Source organism: Thunnus thynnus, chromosome 2 (genome assembly GCF_963924715.1).
Source record: "Thunnus thynnus chromosome 2, fThuThy2.1, whole genome shotgun sequence".
In the NCBI taxonomy this organism is placed as follows: Eukaryota; Metazoa; Chordata; class Actinopteri; order Scombriformes; family Scombridae; genus Thunnus; species Thunnus thynnus.
Window position 1 is genome coordinate 7808651 of NC_089518.1, and position 13005 is coordinate 7821655.

General features: G+C 41.4%; 1 protein-coding gene across 3 annotated transcripts in view; it reads left to right on the forward strand.

The window, feature by feature from the left end:
• Positions 1-12518, forward strand: part of unc5db (unc-5 netrin receptor Db) — a 185807-nt gene extending 173289 nt beyond the window's left edge. For all 3 annotated transcript variants that reach the window (XM_067601621.1, XM_067601607.1, XM_067601612.1), the window contains 4 exons: positions 1747-1896; positions 5237-5401; positions 8325-8503; positions 10390-12518. In XM_067601621.1, the coding sequence (XP_067457722.1) occupies positions 1747-1896; positions 5237-5401; positions 8325-8503; positions 10390-10651 (756 nt within the window). In that variant the 3' untranslated portion in view covers positions 10652-12518. The remainder of the gene's footprint in view (positions 1-1746; positions 1897-5236; positions 5402-8324; positions 8504-10389) is intronic.
• Positions 12519-13005: the final 487 nt, after the last annotated feature.

The following is a 13005-nucleotide window of genomic DNA, read 5'->3' on the forward strand; positions in this document are numbered from 1 at the left end:
GCTATACATTATTATTATTTACAGGTTTAACAGTCACACACTCACCTGGTCTGACTGGTTCCCCCGGTAACGGGCTTTATAGCTGCATCGTTACCATGGATACTATGTAGCCAAGTATTAAATATTAAATATAAGATAACAGCATAAAATAATGAAAATAACACAAATATGTACACCTTACAACTATTAAATAAAGGTAAAATTATATTCTATATTAAAAGATTTTGCTGTTAGACATAGTGACCATTTAAAGCTCAACTAATGTGTTTAATGTAACATTCAGGAGGCAGATGTTACACAGACGTACACAGAGTTTCAAACTTCTGTTTTTAGACTGAATATCTTCACATTAACGCAGGCTGAGGGGGAATTTCTGACTGTGATAAGCCCAAACATCTGTCTGTGAAGATGTGTTCAGTTGGACTGTGCCACCGCAGTAATGATGAAGAGCACAAGGCATAAATCATCCACATTCATCTGTTATCAGGATCAACTAACGTCTGCCCACCGTTAGCAGTGCTAGCAACAGACGTTTCATTCTTCTTTGGGAGTCATAGTTTGAAGTTTGTACCTTTGACTTTTTATTAAAGTACTGTGTATTTATTCTTTTACACTCGTTCAACCAATCCAACCCCAAATGTTGTCTATGCAGAATTCACAACTCTATTCCTCTCGCTGCAGCGTTCTCTCAGCTGTAAAACATGACGTCAAACACATCAGTCGAGTATGTGATGTGTCAAACAGCAGGTCAGGAACAGGAACAGTCTACACAAAACTTCAATCATGACATTTTGACAGCTTCTAATAAGTTTAAACGAAGTCGTCACCAGATCCAAGGTAGCTACATGTTGTAGGGGGAAAAACAAAGAAAGCCAGTGTTGTCCGGCTGCTCAGCGTCTAACAGGTTTGAAAGACAGAGGCAGATGGCAGAGGAGGAATGCCATATTTCAGCTTCCCCGCTGTCACATTTGTTTTTTCCTATGAGTGCCTTTCATCTGCATTTTGCCAGCAGTTGATTGTTTTCACACCTTCAGCAATGACAATATGCAATACGTCCCAGGCACGCTTCTCTGCAAACACATACGTAAAAGTGCTTACACACACACAAACACATGCCCACACAAGCTCTTTGCACGCACAGACACTTAGTCAGAATCAATCAGCGTGATCTGGCATTAGTTACATCTCTGTTCCCTGTCTTTTCCCCTTGTGATTGAGATGGCTAGAAGGATAGACGGGCCAGACACTGAACCATCCCACCGGGACACTGAACAATGATGACAGATGAATACCTGCAAGCGACAATCAAAGTGCTCTTTCATCATCACAAATTCAATTTAGGAGATGGGTGTTTGCCCCCTGACGCACCCGTTTCCACGGCATTAAATTCAAGCTTCAATCTGTCATGTTGAGGCTGGAAATGTGATGCTAATGGAGAGCAAGAGTTGTAGGATTTGTTCAGTGGAGACTTGACGTCCCTTCTTGGCAGCATGTTTCTATGTTAATATTTGTGATGAGTCAATTAGTGGATGTGACAGAGGGAAAGATTAGCAACAGGTGTTCATGCTGATATGCAAAGGTAGTGTACCTTCAGAGGGAAGGGAAGGATTCCTGTATGCTTCCTCTTGCATTCATCTCTCTTCTGTTCCTTTCTTTGTATATTACCATCCTCTCTCACCCCCTCTTTCCTCCAGACCCCCTTGTCTTCCTCTCTCACCATTATTCTTGATTGCCTTCCCTCTCCAGGGAGTGGTGGCTGCAGAGAAGATCAGAGGGGGTCAGCTCCTCGAGGAGCCAAAGATGTTGCCTTTCCGAGCGAACACCTTCAGCCTCCAGGTGTCCATCCAGGATGTTCCCCAGTTCCTGTGGAGCATCAAACCCTTTACCACATGTCAGGTAACAGCGGCAGTTAACTGACAAGATATTGTATCAAAACATGGATTGGATACCAAAGTGCTAATTTGCACGAGTCTGTTTTTGCTGCTAATAATTACTGTGGTGTTTCTGCACTTATCAATCAAACAGCTTGTGGAGAGATGTGAAGTGTTTTTTTGTTCAAGTCAATGATTCTCTAGTCGGCACTAGAATAATGTTTATCAGGTACCATCATCTGATAGGCTCTTTATAAAGGATTTATAAAGTATTAAAACTTATTAATAGCCAATAAATGATTGACTAATACTGTACAGATCAGTTTGGTTAGTATTATCAATATGTTAATAAGAACATCATTCAAGTTGTAAAAAATTCATTTCAATTCAAATTTTATTTGTATTTCACCATTTCATACAAAAGCCATTCATTACAAATATGAGCATGTACACAGACAGTAGATACATACAAACATATAAGAAATGTACATTAATCATATACACATACATACACACACATACATATATAAGAACAATGATACTGCTAATCACTTGCTCTTCAGATCAGTACTTCATTTATTATTGTTAAAAGTCTTTATTAATGACTTATTACCATTTATAGTTAAACTTGATTGCTTATTTATTGGGAAGTCTGAAAATCAAGAGTCTTGCTAACGTTTTAACATTTATAAATGCTAACGTCATGCTAGGGGGGAAGTATTTTTTTGCTGTGCTGTCATCATGCTGGTCAGTCTGCTGGTCACCCAGTTCACCACTCTGGTCTGGACTGAAATATGTCAACAACTACTGGTTGGATCACCATGAAATTCAGTAGATCCATTGATATCCCCTTCAGGAGGAACTGCAGTAACTTTGGTGATCTCTAGCTAGCACCGTCATCATTTGTCTGCAAAATAATGACATTCTCATCAGCCTCAACTGTACTTATTGTTTAGGACTCATTTGCAAATGTTGGCATGCTAACATGCTAAATTAAGATTACTTGCTAAACATCAGCATGTTAACATTGTCACTGTAAGCATGTTAGCATGCTAATGTTAGCACAACTTTTCCACACAGCGCCCCTAGTATGGCTATAGTTGTTAATGTCTTATAACTGATCCATAAAGCATTAGTAAATGATTGGTTAACATTAATAAACCCTTTATAAAAGATGTCTTATTAGAAAATGCTTCTGTTAATATCCTGAAATGCATTTCTATTATATTAACACTTTGTTCACCAGTAGGTTGATGACAATGATCCCACCAGTCCTAAAGAAGCATTTTCAGATGTAAATGAACACTGAACACTAGAAATCTGTGCTGCTTTCAAGTAGACTCCACTTGTGATCATTTAAATCCATCTGCTGATTGTGAACTGTTCACAATAACATCTTATGATAAGCGATCCGTATAAGTGATGTATATTATTTATGCAGAACTTTTGGTCGCCATGGTAACACATATGCGCATCAACACTGAAGTGCTGGGATTTTGCCTGATCAAGCAGATGGTCAAAAGCTGTGTAGCGCACACAGAAACATGTGACATACAATCACCTCCTCTTCATACTGTCTCTACCTGCCATTGTTCATAACATCAACTGGATCTGCAGTCCGTTAATACTAATAACACTTATAATCAGTTATTTCTTCCTAAACTTGTTGTGACATCAGAAAACAGATATACACATAAGAAGCATTAAAGTGATGCATAACGTGCACCAGAATTAGATTTCCCCATGTGAGTCCCTGCATCACCAAAACTGTCCAATCACTGAGTTCCTGTTCAGTCTGTATAACTTCATGTTAACTTCAATAGACGGCGTGAACACCGACAGGACCAGAGCTGAAAAGCAACAGCGTTTCCTTTTTTTTCTCTTGTTTTGGACCAAATGAACTGAACCACAGGTGTGAAAGTGAACTTAGTATCTGCTGTTTAGATCATCATAGATCACAGCTACGTAGCTAAAGTGGACCTGAGCTCACGCTGTGTGTGGAGCAGATGACCGTATAAAGAAATCCATCACAAGCCGACGTCGACTCGAGCTGAAAGTAGAAAAAAACGTTGGAAACCGAGTGTTCAGAGCCTCATTTAATATGAACATCTGACATTGTAACATTATATGACTGAAAATAAGGGAAAGCATCATACGTCCCCTTTAATAGTCCACTCAGAAAATGGTTGAACTACAACAACGTTGAAGGTTTTGTGCCTCGATGCTTCCCTCAGTTCAAACCCAGTTTGATGAGAATAATTCCTCTTCAGCTTGTGACGTTCTGGGTTTGCTTTATATGTGTGTTTGTGTGAACTATGTTGTGCTTTAAAACTGTGTAAATCCTGCTGTCACATACGTTTCTTTGTTGAGGATCATAAAGATGGATGTGACTAGAGATTAATAGCTTTGTATTTGTTTTTCTCTTCAGGAGCATTAAGATGCAAACAGTAGGCTATTAAATGGAGCGCAGCGCTGCAGTCATTGAATTCTGTTTTGTACCTGTTGTTGCTGTTGTTCAGAGCAGCTGAGCTGTGTCCCCACTGTACGCTGTTGTTGCTTAAAGATCTGAATGCATGGTGAAAGCTCTGTGTTTCAAAGACACCCACCCCTCTCCACGGCCTTATTTATGAGGGCCTCGGGAGGCAGGCAGGCACCGCAAACCCGCTTTGGTGGAGCAGGTGTAGAATAATAGCCGAGCGTCGTGCCATACATCAAGTCAGCTTTTAGTGCTAAAGAGCATCCGAGCTTTCCACGTCCATCACCCCTCCCCCTCCTCCCTCGCCGCTGCTTCTCCCCGACTCCATTATCTGCTGCTGTGTGCTGCATCAAGCAGCCGAGATCAAAGCCACAAGGGTCAAGTCTTCAGTAGGCACACAGGTCGGCGCTTTTAATGCCCTAGTCTTCTCTCAGAATCGTTTACAGGTCACTTTTAATATGCAGATATGGCAGAGACGGAGTCTAGCAGAGGTCAAGGACGTTTCCCTACAGATGTGCCTGTTCTCTGGAAATTAATTAAACATCAAAGGCAATCTTTTCCCTGTTCCCCGTCTTCCCAGATACAGTATACTGCTTACAGTACTCTGCCCGCAAGCTGCTTCTGCTACCAGAGTTATTGTACGGAGGTTCAGGCTGGAAAGACTTTCTCATTTTAACAATAGTTATTTCCGTGCATAAATATATCAAGCCATGGAATCATTGAGACTTACTTCAAAGCCAACTCTTACCTTTTATCTCGCCTCGTGTGTGTGTGTGTGTGGCTTCACATGTGACAGTGTGGCCAGATGTAGAACAGGGAGCTGAATCATCTCATTTTAAAGCATATGTTAACAGTGTATGTTGCTCTTCTTCTTCTTCCGCCTCCTCAGGAATTCTCCTTCCCCCAAGTGTGGTGCAGCAACCAGCAGCCCCTGCACTGTGCCTTCTCTCTGGAGAGATACAGCCCCGCCACCGCCCAGCTCTCCTGCAAAATCAGCGTGCGTCAGGTCAAAGGCCACGAGCAGATTCTGCAGGTCTACACCGCGGTGGCCGAGGTGAGACTCTGCAGCTGCGGGAGGGGGTGTGGAGGCGGACGCTTCACTTTTTCACACAACCTTTATGTAACCTTCCCAGAGTGTGTCCACTGACAGCAGGGCCAGCTCTCCTGAGCTCGCACCGTGTATTAAGAGGACACTTATTTTAATTCTTCACAGATTTATGCTAAACGTGGCTAACACAAACAACACAGATCCAGCTGTTCACCGTGTTTACTGTATATATTTTTTAACCTTTATTCATCCAGGGAGACACGTGTCCCAGCAAATAGCCTGCTTCACATTCACATGCACTAACACCTGGGAGCTGCCCGGCGTAACAGCAGTCTTCTGTCAGCTGCTGAGCGGCTCCACTGGAGCAGCGAGGAGTTAGAAATCCTCACTCAAGAGCACCTTGACAGTAGTTGTTAAGGCATGAGGGAGTGTTACTCATTGATTTTACCCAACTGCTTTTTCACAACCAGTCACAAACGTGCTTGTCCTACCTCAAGGCCAACAGCACTATTTAAACTGATAGTATTACAGTCAGACACTGATTTTTATGGTTTGATTCAGTCGTACCTGGATGATTAGTTGAGGTTTGTTAGAATTCACATCATCACTATGTTTATTTTGGCTCTACAGTAAACAGACTGGAAGCTTCTACACTGGATTTCACATTGTAGGTTATTTGGTCGGATAAATATAATCAACTCAGGATTTTTAGAGCTGCGTTGCACTATTAGTCACAGCGTTTAGGGCTCACTTTAAAAAAAAAGACTGAACAGTTTTGAACGACATCATTTATGACTTCCTGTCCTAGACTGTGTCTAGTGTCTCTGCTTCCTGTCCTGAGTGACAAACTAATGTTACTGTCACATCTTCCATCTATGGTGTCAAATCCAAAGTGCTTCCTCACATTACTCCTCAGATGGTTTGGTGTTATAATTATCTGTTCAACTCCATTTAGCTTTAGCAAAGAAAACAACAATAGTCTGGTTTAGTGGAGGGCAGCAGAGCATGCAGCGGATCAGACGGACAACGCTGGAGAACATGACTCAGCCTGTTGCACTGAAACACTGAGAGTTTTGAATTCAAACTGATGATTATCGTCTAGATATTAAAGTCCCTCCATCCCGAATGTGTTTTGTTCATTGTATCTTCACTTGGATGTCTGAGCTGTTTTAACATTCCAGCTGAAAGAATCTCTGAAGCTAAAGCTAACTGTGGTCCAGTTTGCAGCGGACTTGTTCTTTAGTTTAGTAACTTTTGAAATGAAACATTTTTGCATATTTGACAGACTAGATGTACTTCTCAGAATTTTTAACAAGGTAATTAAACTTTTTCATGGAAAAACTATATCTGACACAAATTATTATTCAGTGCAAGGGTGGAGAGGACCTTTAAATTTTTTCACACGTTTCAAACAGTAGTTTGAACTTGGAATAAAAGTGCTACCTTGGGCGTTTCCATTGCACAGATTTTATGTCTCGCAGCTGCGCTCAAAGTTCAGTCAGTTTCTACTCCGGCGTCGACCTTTTCAATGAACGCAGCTAAATAACGGCTGGAAGCTACGTAACCTGAAAGCCACCCTTGATGTAGGAAAGGGACACAAAAAGATTTAAACCTGATGGTTAGCTTACCTTTCTGTCCCAAAGAAGCTAATGACAGTTCCTCATTTGTGTTGACATGTTTCAGTTGTGAAGAGTCTCTGCAGGGACAGTATGGTGCAGTAGAGGACACACAATGTACAGTCTTTATTCTTCAGATTTAGTATGTACACATGAAACATACAACTACGCTACAGGTTTCCAACTGTGCAGAAGGTTGTAAAGAGCACATCAGCCTTCTGTTGAACAGCACTGCCCAGCGCTCAGCCCTGACAGAGGAAGTGATGTCATGATCCTAGTGGGTCATTGATTTATATGAGCAGAGTGTAAACGCGCTGCAGTTCAGTCTGCTAGTGTGATACTATACTAAACAGGTTGATGGCAAATGAAGGCCAACTGTGTGATTCCACCTGACAAACTGCACTGAAACTAGACTCATATGATTGAGTTTGTGAGTTTTATGTGTTAAAGTTAAACAGAAGGCGAGCAAATATCTGCAGGACCTGAGTGTCATGTGACTGTACCTTTATAGTCATTTCCTGCTGACAAAATCAAAATAAAATGACACACTAGAAGATGTGAAGACGACATATTTGAGCGATCTATAAAACACATGTGCTTTGCACTAAAGCTGTTGGTGCTGCAGCTGGATGTTGTGGGAGATCTGTCAGCCTGGGCCGTAACAGATAGACAGAGGGTCAAAGTGGCAGAGAGTGTAATATTGAAAGGCTGGACAGGAAATCACTGCCAGCATAAAGATGGGAAATGTGGTCTTTAAGTGATACACCCAACTTAAACCTTGAATACTTTACACATAGCAGAGACAGACTCTGCTCCTTTACAGAAGACTTTGAGTCTGATAGTGAATCCTCTTCTTTCCTCTCAGCTCTCACCGGTGACTGTCTGGAGCCGTTAGTTTACACATGTTTGGGAGCCAATCAGTAAAAATGGAGGCTTGTTCACCAAGCTAGCCAATGAGTGAGCTTAGATCTGACCAATTGAAGAAGAAGAGGCAAACCAATCATTGTAACTGATATGGATTTCTGATAATCAATAGAGAGACTTTCATTGGAGTATTGCTGTCGGTCTGAGAGATGTCATCACTTTAGACAGAGCTGGAGGCTACCAGATGTCTTCACCTCTCTGTTGTTTTGTTTACTAAATGTGTACCAATGTTTTAAAATGTTAAGCATACTTGTCTGAATCCTCCTCATCCAGGAAAGAAACTCCACCCATCTGGCTCTCCAAGCTGTTTAAAACAAGCACCAAGCTGTATTTGCAAATCCTATCTGACCCTGGTCTGATCACAGTCTGTTTCTGTTCTGCTCCTCCAGACTGAAAAAGATTCGGTTCCATTTTTTATGCAGACAGACTGCACCATCACGTCCCAGACGGGGCCCAAGGCCTTCAAAATCCCCCTGTCCATCCGCCAGAGGATCTGTGCCACCTTCGACACTGCCAACGCCAAGGGCAAGGACTGGCAACTCTTAGCCCAGAAACTCCACTTAGATCGGTGAGCGTATGATGTATGCACCCTGTCTGAGATCACATGGCGTGTGTGCACCTTTTCCTCCGTAATGGCCTCGCCGTGAACACGCGCTGATGAGAATGATAACAGTCCTGTGAGTGTTGTTAAGCTCATGAATGTGGCTTTATATGCAGCTTGTTGCCAGGTGCTTTTTTATTCTCTCAGCAGCAGCAGGAGGCAGGACTGATTATTTAACTATACGGCACATAAGTGACTTTGCTCTCTGTTGAATGCTGTTGCTTATGATGTGTGTTGTGATTCTGCCTTAATAGACAATTTCCACCTCTAACATTTCTGTCTTACACCAGTCAGTCTAACATCTATGTCATTATCAAATAGAAATATGCATTTATGATGAAAGACTATAGTGATATTTACTCAATCCAGTGGCTGCGTTTGCTTGTGGCGACTGTAATCTCTGTTAAGTGTGTGATTCATGAGATGAGGTATCTAAGAGTCTTTTGGGATTCCAAATTATCCAGATAAGCTTTCCTCTCCAAGTTGGGCGGCTTTGAACAGAGCCTGATGTGACCAATGGCTGCAGCCTTTTATGTTCCTTGTTGTTATTTCTGTTGAAAAGTCCCAAAGAGCAGCAGTGAAACACTGCCCCCAACTGGACTCACCACTGCACTGTACTGACATGATAACAAACTCCTTCTTTACCTTCAGTCACACCTGAGAATAAAATCCAACCAGCAGTGTTTCCCAGTCATTACTCATGATTTATGATACAAATATATTCTTGATTACATTTCTAATAGAAAGGTTTTTTGTTTTACCTGCACATTAAAGCAGATGATAGTGCTCACTGCACCGAGACACCTTACAGGTACGGATAAATACAATAGGTGGATTTTAAATAGTCAGAAGAAGGGGATATTGATTATTTATTGATTCAGTACTGACATGTGCTGAATAGATATAATCATAGTAAAATGTTTTGCCGTTTTTTGACCAGTGGAACCAGTATGTGAAACATGAGATCTGAAACCCTGGAATCAGTTTGTATTTATCTGTGCTGTAAAGATTATTTACAACTACAATTATCAAAATGTTGAAGCTTCTCTGAAATAACATAATGAAACTGTACTGTAATTATACAGCACAATACATTCATATTATAGCATTTAAATGTAATTTGTTATGTAAGAAGATGAATGAAAAGCTGCCAAACTGCTACATGAAGCACCACATATGGATAAATTCCTTTAACATGCTAAATGTAATTTTATCAATATATGTATCGATAGATGTGATCAGTTGATGGGAAAATGATCAGAAAGATGTTCTTCAGCCTCTCGAGGTATTAACAGTCTTTATTTAATCAGGAATATTGTTGTACTGGTTTCAACCTCGCAGGATCTTCATCAGGCTGAAAACAGTAAAAACATAAAAATCAACTGTTCTTCCTCTTCGATGGTACTGCTGACAACACACTGTGTTCATGACGTGTACTGTAGCTACAGCAGTGTGTTTACTGTCACTAACACCAGCACTCTGCTGCAGGAACGCTCCTCCAGCCGGCTCACGCTAAACGGAGCATTTCTGAAATTTCCCCAAAGATCTTTTTTCTTCATTCTAATAATACAAAACTGTTACCAATATATTTAAAAAACATGTTGACTTGTAAATCTAAATCTTGTAAATCCTAAATGTGATTTCAGTCAGAACAGAATAGAAGAGAGGAACAGTTCTGATGTTTTCATGACATAGAGGATGTTTTATGTGGTGTTCTTGTTCATCCAATCAGATGGAAGTACTGATTGTATGACTCATATCTGCCAGAAGATAAATAAATGCAAGGATACAGTGAATATGTGAAGTCTTGTGTCTCCTGTTCATTAATCCAGCTGTGTGTGCTCCTTCTACAGAAACCTGGGTTACTTTGCAAAGCAGCGGAGTCCATCAGCAGTCATTCTGAGCCTGTGGGAGGCTCGCCACCAGGACACTGCTGACCTTGATTCTCTAGCCAGTGCCCTGGAGGAGATTGGCAAGATCCATTCCAAAATCTCCCCCAAGGAGCAGGATGAGCCGGAGTCTGACTTCAATCACATACAAGCGGGAGGTCTCTGCGGAACGGGCAAACTAACGAGTCATAAGACAGAGGATGCTGCTCCTGAATACACAGGCTGAGAGGAGAGAAACACACTGACAAACTAAGACATATCTGTGTGACAGACAACACACTGCGGCGGTGCGCTGGAGGGTCATGAGGCTGCCGGTGAGTAGACTGAGCGAGCAGTCGACACGCCGACCAATCACAACGGGTCGCGGTGAGCTGTCGCCTGCTGTGGATCCACCACCCTCTCTTTATAGAATCTGTCTGAGGATGGACTGTAAATCTTCTTCTGCCTTTTCACTTTATTTTTAATTTATTTGTTCTTTATTTGAAGTTAAGGCTGCCCCCCCCCCCCCCTGTGTATTCATGTTCCAGCTCAGATGATAAGTGGGGGAGGAGGGGTGGAGGGTGGAGGGTGGGGGGGGTGAATTTTCTGAACTTTTGTGTCTGTTATTTTCTGAATCTGTGTTAGAAGAGAGTGGAGCTCCTTTCCCCCCCCCCCGGGACTGTCCCTGCCGTCTCCTCTCCTGTCCCCAGTGGTCCACATAGCTCTGGACATATTTGCATAGACGCTCTTATATGCAAATACGGTGATACTACTGTGGTGTCATTTCAGAGACACCTGTAACTGATTCTTTTTTTCCACACATACCCCTGAGTCACCGGATGAATGAGGACACTTCAATTAGAAGCTACTTTTTTTGGCGTCCAACATTATATTTTTAAATGGAAGCTGCTAATTGCTTAAATGTTGTGATTGTGAACTTTCAAAGCCAAGTATCTTTAAATTTAACCATTTTCATCTCTTTTAAAAATCCCAAAACATCTAGTGCTGTAGGAAGACTTCTAACAGACAACCACTGTTGTACAAACAAATCATTAAAAGTATGATATCAGCCCCCGTCTGAGCTTGAAGGACAGTGCGGTCAGAAGAGCCTCCCACATGTTGCGAAGGAAAGAAAAGCGTGGTCGCTGTGTGTAATGTGGCAGAGTGAGATTTTGAACTGTGGCATTACAGTTCATTACAGTTTCCTCCACCGACTGATAGAGAGGGAGGAAGCCATAAAACATCATTTCCTGGCACTGAAGGGAGCGCGTCACCGTGTCTTATCACCCAATTCCTGCCATTAACACCCGTCACATAGACCTCATATCAGGCCTATCAAGAATGGGAAAGGTAATCTTTTTTTTCTCCCCCCCATTATGATTGTTTCTTTAATTGTGACTAACTGGATTCTCCTTTTCATTCCTGCAAGCAAAGAGTGTCAAAAAATGGAAATGTGTGCTTTTGTAACGCTTAGCGGTGGCTTATGTTGCATTGAGAGCATCCTGTCTGTGCGGTACACCCCCATCACACTCAACGTTCACCCTCATCATGGATGTGTTGCAGCTGTGTCTACTGTAAAACTCATACAAGTGAAATTCTGTTTTTTAAGAGTGAGCTCAGACACACACACACACACACACACACACATACACAGATGTATTCTCACTATGTATAATGCTTTGGTGTAAGACTAACCCTGTTTCAGGAGCTAAAACGTTCACATGTCGTGTCCATGATTTTCTGTCACCTGAGTTGGTCGGTCTCATGCTCTTTTTTGCTTCACGCATGGCCTTCGGCTTCATATCACTATTCTTGTGCCTTGTTTAACTACTGTAAATGGTGAATGTTGTAAAGTACAGATGGGGATGAAAAAAAGAACAATTAATCATACTGACATACATTTAAAGGTATTAGTTGAAAAAGTATTTAAGATTATAATATTGAATAGGCTGCAGAGCTTTTCTAGTGCTGAACATCTATGTTTGGTAATGCCAGGGCAGCTTTGTGGTATATTGTATCTATAATTATGGACATTTTGGATGTTTTCTGTACAGTAGAATTTGCAAATGTATATGCAGCCTTTTGGAAATAAATGTACAGTTGAAAGATCTCAACTTGTGTAAATGCTAGTTGTTTCGTGTTGTGCAGTTAAAATGTGTATAAATCTCAAAACAGTAAAAAATAAATACATTCATCATTTTTTACACGTAGTTCCAAAAGTTACAAATTGTATTTGTACAGAGTCCAGCAGGTGTCAAAAAATAAAATAATAATTCATGTTGCACATTAATTGTTTATGCTTGCAAATATTTATATAAGACCATGTCGTGTGTAATAGAGCACTGATCAGGCCAGTTAGAGCACTGGGGGCAACGTTAGCTGTTGAGCCCCGGGGTAGTTTCCCAGTTGATAATCCAGCCCTGGTGTAATGCTGGTGTAATGTGAGGCCAAATGAAATAAAATGAGACCAACGTACTTGATATGTCTGTATGAACTAACAATGCATGAATGCATTTGAGAGATCAAATTACTAATTTCTGCACACTTTTCATTCTCTTCGTGACACCTGCCAGGGTCTGTATGATTGAGTCATTTTTTGTG